This window comes from Sus scrofa, chromosome 4 (genome assembly GCF_054392235.1).
Source record: "Sus scrofa isolate SSC_HxYL_T2T_F1_AM1 chromosome 4, Sscrofa_HxYL_maternal_Yorkshire_Landrace_v2.0, whole genome shotgun sequence".
Lineage (NCBI taxonomy): Eukaryota > Metazoa > Chordata > Mammalia > Artiodactyla > Suidae > Sus > Sus scrofa.
This window is the reverse complement of record NC_139386.1, coordinates 9146656-9159580: the sequence shown is the minus strand read 5'-3', so window position 1 is coordinate 9159580 and position 12925 is coordinate 9146656. Positions and strand designations below refer to the sequence as shown.

The 12925-nt window shown below is 37.5% G+C and overlaps 1 protein-coding gene across 6 annotated transcripts in view; it reads left to right on the top strand.

Annotated features, from left to right (window-relative positions):
- EFR3A (EFR3 homolog A) overlaps positions 1–12925 on the top strand; it is an 83942-nt gene that overhangs the window by 65909 nt on the left and 5108 nt on the right. For all 6 annotated transcript variants that reach the window (XM_021088899.2, XM_021088901.2, XM_021088900.2 and 3 more), the window contains 4 exons: positions 2151–2242; positions 7026–7074; positions 9039–9142; positions 9624–9673. In XM_021088899.2, the coding sequence (XP_020944558.1) occupies positions 2151–2242; positions 7026–7074; positions 9039–9142; positions 9624–9673 (295 nt within the window). The remainder of the gene's footprint in view (positions 1–2150; positions 2243–7025; positions 7075–9038; positions 9143–9623; positions 9674–12925) is intronic.

Sequence of the window (12925 nt, the reverse complement as noted above, 5' to 3'; positions counted from 1 at the left end):
GCCTTTTTACTTCCTCAAGCAACAGGTGGAATTGCTTGGGGGAATGATGTGGTTAGAGTTTTCCTGTTTAAGATGCTTATAATAAGATGATGGTATACAGGGAAAATTCTGGAAAGTCTGTTATCAGTCAGGATGGACTGAGTCAGTGGTTTTCAACTGTGGGTGATTTTGCCCATCCCAGGAGCATCTGTCAGCCCCCGATACACTTCACTTAGGACCACTGGGGAAGGCATCTAGTGGGTAGCAGTTAGGAAGGCTGCCAGACATCCTACAGTGCTCAGAACAGCCCCCACAACAAGAATTATATGGCCTCAAATGCTAAGGCTGAGAAACCTTGGCTAAGTATTGCTATGAGAACAAACAGTCACAGGTTCTTTGTGGTTTAAAACAGTAAATGTATTTGTTGCTTCAGCTAACTGTGCGTAACTTTGTATTATCCATGTTCTGGAATCCATGCTCATGGAAAAGCCACAATCGCAACCTGGAATGTTGCTCTTACTTTATTGGTCAGAACTAGTTACACAATCCCTCCTAACCACGGAGAGGCCAAGAATTGCAGTCCTACTATGTGCCCGGAAAGAGGGTAAACTGCCATATTTGATGGATAGCATTAATTACTTCCACAGAAAGTTACTTTGGAGTAGAAGAGTAGTCAGTAAGAAAGAAATCGACTGCTTTATGTTGGCCTTCTTTTAGTTCATTCTTAACCCCTTCAGTAGAATAAATTCAGTGCCCTCGACCCCACGTTGTTCAAGGGTTAACTGTATATCCAGAATGAGCTTAGGAAGATGGAATGTTACCAGTTTATAAAGTGACTGACCATGCTGTTAGACTAAGATCCTAGACCGGAGCTTCCCAGCTGTTAGTGGGAAAGTTACAGGTGTGTCTGGATATTGATCTTCTTAGTTCTTCAAGTATCTGGTAGGGCCTGGAGCAGTTAGCTTGCGATGTGAACAGCCTCTTCAGTTTATCTCCATATGCCATACCTGTATGATAATTTTATTTATGTGCCTCACTATCAAAAAAACTTGGGAAGTTCAGCATTAGTCAGTGGAATAAATTTGTTCGAAAATTATAATTTAGTCTGAAAATGACTTATTTTAGAAACAACTCTACTGGCAGTGTAGGAGGGAGTGCTCTATCGGACCAGTTAGGAAGCTGTTGCCCAATCTAGGTAGAAAGATAAAGATTTTTGAGTGATGGCATTCTTCAGAAATATTGTGGAGATAAAGGAGGTTTGTTGGGGCTGTTAAAATTGGATTTAGAACATGTAGAATAAAATTGATTAATATGGAATTGGAAATTTTGGAATGGATGTGGAACTGGGGATAGGGAAGGCCAATTCTAAAGTTATATGTTGGAGTTCCTGTTGTGGTGCAGTGGAAACAAATCCAGCTAATAGCCATGAGGATGCGGGTTCGATCCCTGGCTTCGCACAGCGGGTTGGAGATTTTTGTGCACCATTGCCATGGCTGTGTTGTAGTTGCAGATGCAGCTCGGATCCCACGTTGCTGTGGCTGTGGTGAAGGCTGGCAGTTGTAGCTCTGATTCGACCCCTAGCCAGGGAACTTCTGTATACTGTGGATGCCAGCCCTAAAAAGCAAAAAATAAATAAATAATAGTTATACATTGATTTTCTGTGTGGGTGTCAGCACCTGTAACCTCCACATCATTCAAGGATCAACTGTATTAAACTGAGTTCACCCATCAATTTCTTTTTAAATCTACTTCATAGAACTTAAAAGTCTGAGAACACACTGCTTTATGTATTTAGTAAGAACAAAAAAGACAAACTGTCTTAATTTTCTGTTTTCTTTTTTGCTTTTTCGAGCTGCATGTGAGACATATGGAAGTTCCCAAGCTAGGGGTCTAATCAGAGCTGCAGCTGCCAGCCTATACCACAGCCACAGCAACAGAGGATCTGAGCTGTATATGTGACCTATATCACAGCTCACAGCAATGCTGGATCCTTAACCCTTGAGCAAGTCCAGGGATCGAACCCGCATCCTCATGATTACTCGTCGAGTTTGTTACCACTGAGCCACAATGGGAACTCCCTTCTGAGATTTTTGAAACTGAAATAAATGGACTTTATAAACATCATACCATTTCTAACTAGCAAATAATGGAGGAAATATTCTTAATTTTAGATGAAGATCGACTTTCTAGAAGGAAGAGTATTGTGGACACTGTATCCATCCAGGTGGATATTTTACCCAACAGCATTCCTTCCGATGATGTGGTAAGTTGCTGCAAGTTTATGATAGAGTACTGTCTTGAGATAGACAGCAACTTAAAAGAACTTTTTGCCCCTCCACACTTTTAAACAGGAGCAAATACAACTCTTAATTATCCTCAAATCACCAAAATTGTTAGTAGAAATTAATCTGATTTTTTTAGCCTTGAATTTATTTATATGTTTATTTTACTGAGCTCATTTCAGATACCTATAAAGATACATAAACTTAATATTATGTGTTAAGTAAGTTTTTTTAATAAGTAAGAAATGTTGCACGACCTGTTATTAAATAAGTAGGCCGTTTACATACTATTTACTTTTAAAGATTTATGAAACAGGGAGTTCCCGTCGTGGCTCAGTGGTTAATGAATCCGACTAGGAACCATGAGGTTGCAGGTTTGATCCCTGGCCTTGCTCAGTAGGTTAAGGATCCGGCGTTGCCATGAGCTGTGGTGTAGGTTGCAGACGCAGTTCGGATCACAAGTTGCTGTGGCTGTGGTGTAGGGTGGCAGCAACAGCTCCAATTAGACCCCTAGCCTGGGAACCTCCATATGCTGTGGGAGTGGCCCCAGAAAAGGCAAAAAAGACCAAAAAAAAAAAAAAGATTTATGAAACATAAGTTATGAGAATAAATGGAATTACACACTTTCATGTGAAGCCAAATGCTCACTACTTTTAGAAAATTTCAAAATTTCACCTACAAGAAAATTTTTTTTATCATTTTAGATAGTGAATATGATGAATTTAATCCTAGGTTAAGCTGTATCAATGATCCATGTACTCTTTAAGGAGTTATTTGAAACATTATAGATTTAATGTTCTTCTCCTGTTTCAATAGAGCTCAAGAGTGTACCCTCCTGAGTTATAGGGAGAATGCAGCCAGTATTCTCTAGGACTTATCCACACAAATAAGCAGAGAATTTTTTGATAGTCAAGTAAAAATGCCAGAATGCCAGCATGTCAAGTCAGCCTCCTCCTTGTGGTTTATCCATTGTTTGCCTCCTTAGGTATTTCATTATTTCTCATTGGTACAATATAAATAATTAAAAGAATATCCATATAAGAAAAGGGGAAGGAAGTTGTCTGAATTCATGCTTTCTCAGCCTCCTTTCTCCCCCTGCATCCGGTCTCTTGTCAGTTAATTTGTCTTCAGGAGTTAAAACTATTTGGCGGCCAAGGTACTGCCAGTTACTTTTTATCTTTTATGCTATTGAACTCCCTATCATGTAGAATTAATCCATCTTATCAAGAAGTTAGCTGCAGAGCCTCAGAGTAGTTTGAATAGGCAGTTAGTGTTCATTTGGGAATGTATGGCCTTATGGGTGGTTTAAAGGGTCCTGCCAATTAAGACTCAGGAAGAATCATCTTCCCTAAATGTCACCTCTTCAAAGGCATTTTGATTTATATACTCCTTATGAGCAAGGAGAATATCTCACCAGTTCTGTCTTTTAATGAATATGAATTTGCTGCAATTACCTTTTGAGGGAAGAAATTCATCCAAAACCTTAGTTTATACTTGTCAGGAGTGCAGTCTATTTCATTAACTGGTACTTTTCCATTTGCCTTTTGTTAACCATTTTTATTTCTTTTAAAAATACATATAACACTTCAAACTGTTGCAAAGAATCAGTCTGTTTTGTTAAAATGAACTAAAAAAAAAAACTTGCATGAAGACAGTGTAGGAGGAAGATTCTTGAGCATGAATTTTACATTAAAAATTCATTAATACATTTTTTAACTTGTTAAAGATCCTATTGTTTTATCTTTGCTATAACTGTAAATCCTAAGTCAAATATGCCTCACACTGAGTATTTGAAAAGTTAAGTACAGTTTCTTGTAAGATTTACTTGAGCACATGGGAGTTTCAAACTCATATACCATTATGGAATCTGATTTTATGTGTTAGGAAGGGTTTGTTTAAGTACCAGAAGATGGACTAACAGTACCTTCTAGGCTAAAACTAATTAACTTCATATGTGGACTGGAAAAATTCTCATCAGTTAGGTATTCACCAGTTAATGGTATAACAAAATATCAAACTAAGAATAAGTAAATTTCCTAACAGTGACTCAAATAAGAAAAGCATTACTTCATCAAAATTATTTGAAATCGTATATATATAATCCCACATAATCCCGCTTAGTACTCAGATATATTTGATATCTGCTTTTAGAGCTTATAACTTTTTAAAAAAAGAATACTGTTTAGATGAAGATCATATTTCGTTTTCCCTAGATATATCTGAGCTCATCACTACGGTCTGTTAAAATACCTTGATCCATTTGAGCTATGTCAGTTCTAAGATTTGTAATTCCAGTTGTAGCCCACTGTCATTCACTTAGAGAACTTTTCCTAAAACTTGCCCTGTTAATGTATAAAGACACCTAAATTAAAGCATTCAAGAAATAAATGGCTAAAATAGATAGAGGTGTCTCTGCCTCCTGGTATTGAATGACCAGTTTTACTAACAGAGTAAAGCACAAGATGCATAATGGATATGAATAAAACCTGAGTCACGACTCAGTCCTGCTCTCTAAAAGGTAATAGTCAGGGCTTGACTGCCTGGGGATGGAATGGAGATTATATATGTTGAATTTTGAGTACATACTAAATTTCTTATACAAAGTAAGTCATTGGTTGGCTGAGAAGGATGGTCATCTCTTCTGGGACAAATAACAGATCTTTGTTTTGTACATACATATTCCTGCCTTCTTCCCAGATGCAGCTGAAGAAACCCATATGTGTGCTAAGGAAATAAGGAGACTTGGCATCAAGCAAATATTAGTCAGAGCCAGCTGAGCTAGGTGCTGTAAAATTACTAAGGCACGAGTGGGTGTGACATAACAGCTAGTCTGATTGGAAAAAGATGAATAGGAGATTCTGTGCAGCCCCAAGTTGTTGTCTAGGTGAGAGTTACAGGTCATGCAGAAGGCAGAAGTCACGAAGAGTAAATGGGATGTTGAAACTCCTCTAGGGTGATGCCTTTGCACCATTTCTCCAGAACTCCAGCACCACCAGTGTTTTCTGTAGAGTTGGGACAGACTCTAGTTTGCTTAAGCACCAAGTGAAGTAGGCAGCTTGTACTCAGCAGCTACTTTGTATGAAAAAAGCGAATCATTAAACATTAGTATAAAGAAATTACTCTTTAAAAAAAAATTGAATTCACAAAAAGGAAAGAGTGGGAAAGGGGATTGAAGCCGAGGTATAGAAGGTTTTTATCACCATGCTGAGGGCTTTCTATATACTTTAGTAGAACGTGGGGAGACACTGAAATTTGGACATTGTCATTATCAGAGCTTGCTTTCATAAGAGGAATCTTGAAAGTGTGACTAGGCTTGATTGGAAAGAAGAAATTAGTGGTGAGGAGCCCAGTTAGGAAATGCTCTGTGATAGTCTGCACTTGAGCTGAGTGGCTGGAGCTGAGGGATAGGAGAGCAGGTGGAATGGGTAGGACCAACAAGGGCCTTAAGGGGATTTGGAGGAAGGAGGTAAACAAAGGATAGGGACAGAATGACTGGGAGGTTTTTGATGCTAGGAGAATGCATCATAATTGTCCAAATTAGGAGAGGCTAGAATAGAGTTATTAGATAAAATGCTTTAGCTTTTCATTTATCCAGGATTGAACAAATAATAAGTAAAAATTCTCTGTAATAAGAATTTTGGCCTTCTGGCTTCTCCTCTGTTCTTTCTGTACTTTAGTGGTTTCTCTGAAGTCTAAAGCTCTTCACCAGTTTAAGAACAACAGTGGGTTTTTTCATTGAAGTACTAGATATCGTCTAGGTGCAAATAATTGACCAGACAGAGCCTAATCTTGTATATCTGCTCCAAATATCTAGAACAAAGCAACTGAAGATTCCCAAGTTTAATCTGACTTCAACTAGAAATATGAACCCTCAGTAGAAAAACTGAGGTAGTGGAACTCTTGCTGCTTGATTTCCAGCTAAAGCCTTTGTGTTACAGAGAAGCTAAGGTCAAAGATGAAGTCTTTTGCTTACAGTAGTCTTGCTGCCTTAGACTTAGCAAAAAAAAAAAAAAAAAAAAAAGAAGCTCATGAGCTAAAATTAGGGATGACCAGAGTCCCAGGCAAGTACTCATATTATCATTTTTTAACTTTTTTATTATTCAGAGATACTATAGTAACTGCATATATTATTCCTTCTGAAAATGTGCTAGTGCCACAAAAAATATTACTGGCTTTTTTTTATAGCAGTTGATTTCATAGCTTTTACATGTCTCAAAGCAAGAGATTGAAAACCTCAAGTTAAAAGGTATTTCTGGAGAATAAGACTTGGTAGTTGACCTTAAAAGATCCAGCATATGATTATTTTTCAGATGTTGGTCAACTATATTCAGTGAACACTTTTCAAAGCAGTGATTCTTGCTTTTAAACAATTTAAAGTTTCAGATTACTTCATTTTTGATTTGTAATCTGTATGTGGTACCAAAAGTATAGAGTATGAGTACTTAGTTTTCATTTATTACATAGCTTAACATGAATTTATATATAATTCTACTTTGAATGTTGGTTGGGTTGCCTTAAAAGGTGCTAATTCCTCCAGCCTAACATCAGCTGTAGACGAGTTTAGAGAACCACTACAGTTAGGCCATTGTTAAAATCAATGAAAAAGTGGAGATTATTTGATACTGTGGACAGTATAATCACAAACCTAGCCAACACAAAGAAAATAATTTGTAAAAGTTCTTAGATGATTTGTAACTAAGTGAAAGTATCATTTATACTGACCTTCCTTAACTCTTCATTTTATTTAAAATCACTTTTCTCTAGGTTAGTAATACTGAAGAAATCACCTTTGAAGCATTAAAGAAAGCAATTGGTGAGATCTTTGCTTGTTAACTCTCGTAATATTTCTCTAGCTTATCTTTAGCTTAGTACTCATTTAGATGCCAGAATTAATAGAGGCAGCATGGTAAATACATATACTCTTGATTTCTAGATAAATATATGATCGACTTATTTAATTGCATTCTTTAGGCTTTTGCAATTCTCTTGTCTTGTCATAAGTCTTTCCTTTGTATAGACTGCCTTTTCTAGAACTATGAGAGCATACCACCATGTATTTTAATAGCACCCTTATTTGGTGGCCAGCTTTCAGGTTGCATGAATTTATGAGAAATGGTAAATGTGTTTCCTGTTATAGGAGGTGGATGGATGACAATTCTGAGAAATTCTGAGAGAATTACAGACATGACTTCTAATAGGCCTATAATAATATAATTAGAAATATGTTTTTAATGGGGTAAGAGAAAGGAGCTAGCTGAAATTGATAGACTATCACGTTTTATCACTGAGAACACAGAGGCAGAGAAATTAACAACTCTCCTGAGATCACATAGCTTGTAAATGCCGGAGCCAAATTTCATACCCAGGTCTGACTGACTCTATTGTCCTTTCATATATCTTTGCATAAAACAGTACTCTGATTTTTTTCTCCTTTGGTCTTTATGGGAATAAATTTTAAATTATATAATTTGCCTCTTTTTAAAAATTTTTAAATGAATCTTCAATGAAATAGTAGTATAAATTACCACTAGACTAATGATGCCTTGATCTCAGTTCATTTCTAACTGGTAAAGCAGTAGAGGGTGGAAATTGACTTTGACAATAGAGAGTGGAAATTGGCTTTCAACTTTTAAGAAATATTAGAATAAGAAAATCATTATCGAGGGAAGTGAAGCTCTCTAGTACCCATCATACATGAAATAAAACCTGGCCTTTTTCAGCCTAATCCGTTAGAGGATTTTTTTTCTTATTGTAATATATCAAATTTGCCAAAATAAAATAATGAATTTTGTAAGCAATTTTTGAACACCCGTTAGGTATGAGATACTTTGAGACATTTAAAAATAACTAAGACAGGTTGAGGAATTTACAGTTTGTGGCAGTGTTTCTCAAAGGATGTCTATGGACCCCTGGAGTCCTGGAGGAGGTCCTTTCAGGGGATACTTCAAGTCAAAAAGTATTGTGAGCATAACACTAAGACATTATTTGCCTGTCAGCTGCATTGATTAATGTGAACAAAGGCAGTGCCATCCAACTTTGCTAGTGGTTAGTCAGCATGTTCTTCAGCACACACATTCCCAGGTATTTTTAAAAAGCAAGATTTAAGAAAGCCCTTGGGGAAGGTCCTGTTGTGGCACAGCGAAAATGAATCCCACTAGGAACCATGAGGTTGTGGGTTTGATCCCTGGCCTCGCTCAGTGGGTTAAGGATCTGGCGTTGCTGTGGCTGTGGCGTAGGCCGACAGCTATAGCTCTGATTAGACCCCTAGCCTGGGAACCTCCATATGCTTCAGGTATAGCCCTAAAAAGCTATTTTCAAATGATGGGAGACAAATGGAAAAGGGTAAAACAATTTGGCTTCAAATGACCCTGTCTGTATTGGGACTATTCCATTCACTATCAGGTTTAGCAGACTTTTAATTTAGTGATTCATATGTATAGGGCATGATTGTTAAGAAAAAGAATCATCCTTCAGGAAGGGCCTTGAAGTTGTTTGACTTGTAGAAGGTTGCCATGCTTCTGCTTTTTGGTAAGAGGGACAAAGGTAGTCTATGTAAAAGGGTTTTGTGCTGTGAGATTTTTAAATTTTTTTTCCTGTGTGTGCTTTCTAGAAAGCCTTAACTGAGACATTTCAAGGATGTTATGCCTTTTGCTTTTTTCTCTATGCAAGGAGTCCTGTAAACTGCCCTTAATTTTGATCATTTGCTCCTATAGACATTGGCAAGGATCTATAAAATTCTCTATTCCCTTTAATGGGTCGTTTTAAACATCTATATAGATACCAACGGACTGGAAGAACAGGAAAAGGAAAAGCGGCGTCTAGTGATAGAGAAGTTCCAGAAAGCACCTTTTGAAGAAATAGCAGCACAGTGTGAGTCCAAAGTAAGTAAACACATGGTGAAGGGGGTGGAGGCGAGATTTGATCTTGTGGAAACATTTGGGGTAGGTTCCAAGCTTTAGGCAAATCAATAGAACACAAAATAGTAGATCAGATAGGAACCAAAAGCTCTGAAGGCCTAGCTCTGCATAAGCTCACAGGAGTGGCTGTTCCCATACTAAACATTAATGACTGTGATTGTTTTGAAACTTTTTTTGCAGTGGTTTTCAGTGATTTTGCTGTGGGTATTTTGTTCTGTGTGTCCATCAGTTTGTTTTTACCAGTGAAACTAGGAAAGTAATAAAAGATAAACTTTACATTAAATTGCACTATATGAGACAGATAAAACCAAAACATTAAAAAGCATTCTGCACCATAAGCCTGCTAGTTAAGTTATGCTTTGTCCTTTAAATTGCACTTGTATGATTATATATGAGTATTTGTAAAATAAGAGATCCATTTTTAACATTGTTTTCTCCTTTGTAGGCAAATTTGCTTCATGATAGACTTGCTCAAATATTGGAACTGACCATACGGTAAGGTTTAGGTACTATAAGAACAATAAAACAACAAAGTAGAAACTATATTACAGACCCCTGTAAATTTGTAGCTGTTTAAGTAATTGTGCTTTTCACTTAAGGTAAATACAAGATCATATTGGTAGCTTTGTTTTATAGTCATTCTGTTTACTGGATAGTCTGATATGATACCGTTTCTTGTCCAGATGGCTTCTAGCTTTCCTAGTTTTTCTTTATAGATCATTTATTCATTCACAATGGCCCTAAAAGGACATTTGAGTAATTTGGAAGACAGATTCTAATGACATGCTTATTAACAAGGTAATTTCTCACATTTAACCATTTTGACCTGCAAAAACCACAATTTTATGTGGTTCAACCTCAGAGTTCTTTCCAGGATAATAATGATTCTACCTGTGCACATGGCTCACTTGAATTCTTAAACTTTCCTTCCATTTTCCTAAATCCATATCCATTTGTATCCTGCTATTAGTTATAGTTGGTGCTCTGTATCAGTGGATTCTGCATTTGCAGATTCAACCACTAGTGGATCAAAATAGTTAGGTAAAGGAGTTCTCTTGTGGTGCATTGAGTTAAGGATCCGGCATGATCACTGTGGCTTGGGTCACTGCAGTGGTGCATATTCAATCCATGACCTGGGAACTTCCGCATGCCACAAGAACAGCTATCTATCTATCTATCTATGTGGGTGTATGGGGGGGGGGTATCTTCGAAAGTTCCAAAAGGCAAAACCTGAATTTGCTGGCAACTATTTACAGAACATTTATATTGCATTAGATATTATAAGTAATGTAGATATGATTTAAAATATAAGGAAGAATGTATGTAGGTCATATGCCAATATTGCTTCATTTTATATAAGGCACTAGAGCATCCAAAGATTTTGGTATCTGGGAGGGATTCCTAGAAATGTGGCTATCATATGGATGATTATATTTTATACTCCAAAAACATAGGACATCTACTATTGGTTATTCTGCATCTATTGGCCATTAAATAATAAACCACATGGCAGAGGGAGAGACAAACTCCAGGTTCCATCTAAGGAGAGAATTTCTGCATATTCTTATATTCACTTCAATGTGGAGCTGGTCTCTGTATAAGGTGGCACACAGTACAGGAGCCATAGATAGAAGCTGGAATTTTTTTCTACATCAGCTGTATCTTTTACATTTTCAACTGGATTAACTAAGTGTTTTGCTTCAAACCCCATATCTTATAAATAGAATAAACAGATAGATGTTCTGGTTCACCTGGCTTTTTTTCTCCCAGCCCTTTTTCTGCCTTTATGCAGAGTTTCCATCAGTATAACTTCTTATTCTTCTTATCCCTGCCACCCCCCACTAAGATGAGAATCACTTGTTTACCAAAATTTAGAACATAGACTGAAATACGCAGTGTGCTACTACGTATCTTAGATTCAGAGAAAATTGCCGGGTATGGTGCATAAAATTGCCGGGTATGGGTATTTATGCACATCCTAAAAGTTGTGAGTTAACTTTTATTTGGGGACCTTACTGAGGACTGTAGCAAGGAGACAGCTCTCAGATAGCTTTGAGGAACTGCTCCAGAGTTAAGGGAAGAGCCTGGATATATAGGAGTTGTAGGCTGGGAGAAAGTACGTGTGGTCAGACCTCAAAAGATTCCTGCTCATCACAAGGAACAGACATCTCAGGTTGATGATTTTAGTGCTTTTCTGTATAGGAAGGTACAAGGATCTGGGCTCATTGAAATTATTCCTCGATAAGCATCTTAACTGTCTAGAGCCAGTATCCAAAGAACAGAATGCTTCCTGCTTTTCTCAATCCTGAATTCTTCCCAGGGGCACCACTGGGGGACTGCAGTGGCTGGTGGCTTGACCCTCATGGACCTGTCATGGCAGGCAGCATTCTTCGTTTACTGCAATGGCAGGCAACACTCCCTGTCAGTAGCTACTCCGATGCCTATTAGCTGTAATAGCAAATCTCTACTGTGTACTTGATCTTAGGCTCCCTGCCTTACGTCTGTTGTTTTTGCTCATCCTTGCCATGGTCCTGAAAAGTTAGGTCTACCTAACTTTTTGTTTGTTTGTTGCTTTTTTTGTTTGTTTATTCTCCAGGTAAAGACACTGAGGCTTAGAGAAGTAAAATAATTTGCTGAAGTTTATCCAGCTAGTGAGTGGAAATAGTCAAAATTCAACTCTGTAGCTCATGTTCTTAAAAGAAATGTTGCTAGGGACCACAATATGACATTCAATCAGACTGCCCTAACCATATGGACTTAATGTTTTATGACTAATTCTGTTTTATTGGTACTACAGGTACTACTGATAGTTTGTATTTATTGAACCTTAGTGCTAATAGTGACTTATTGAACACTTATAGTCACTTACTGAATACATTCTTTCATTTAGTGTTTACAATAGACCTAAAAAATATGTAGTGATTATTTTTACTTTTCAGATGTAGAAACAGATGCACATAGAAGTTAGGTAACTGATCCAAGGTCACCTCGTCAGGAAGTAGTGGTTCTAGGTAGCTTATATGATGACAAGAAATGAAATAGACTTCTTAATGTACCTTCAGGGTTTTCCGTTTCCACTTGATATATTTCCTCTTGTTAATTTGCCTCCCTCTAACTGCAATACAGGAAGGAGTTTGTATTCTCAAGAAAAGAAACAGGAGTTCCTATCATGGCTTAGCGGTTAACAAACCCAAGTAGCATCCATGAGGATGCAGGTTCGGTCCCTGGCCTCGCTCAGTGGGTTAAGGATCCAGCGTTGCCATGAGCTGTGGTGTTGGTCGTAGACAGGGCTCGGATCCTGTGGCTGTGGTGTAGGCAGCGGCTACAGCTCTGATTCGACCCCTAGCCTGGGAACCTCCATATGCCATGGATGCAGCCCTAAAGAGACAAAAAGATTAAAAAAAAAGAAAAAAGGAAAGAAACAAAATAAGCAGTCTTCTTCATCAGTTACCATTGTTCCTTCATTCACTTTGACCTTAGTACAATAAAGAAAAAAAACCACAAGAAATACAGAGGAGCAAGAAAATACAGTGAGAATAGCAGCCCTCCAGATGATCAATCCAGTTATTGAAATTAGTGGACAGAGACCTTAAAAGAAAACACACAAACATCAAAGAATTTAAAGGGAAAAATAGGTATATTTTAGGAGAGAAATGGAAACTCTAGAAGAGAACTAAATTGCAGTTCAAGAACTGATTAATATCTGATAGAAAAAAGATTCATTGGATAGGCTTCGTGTATTGGACA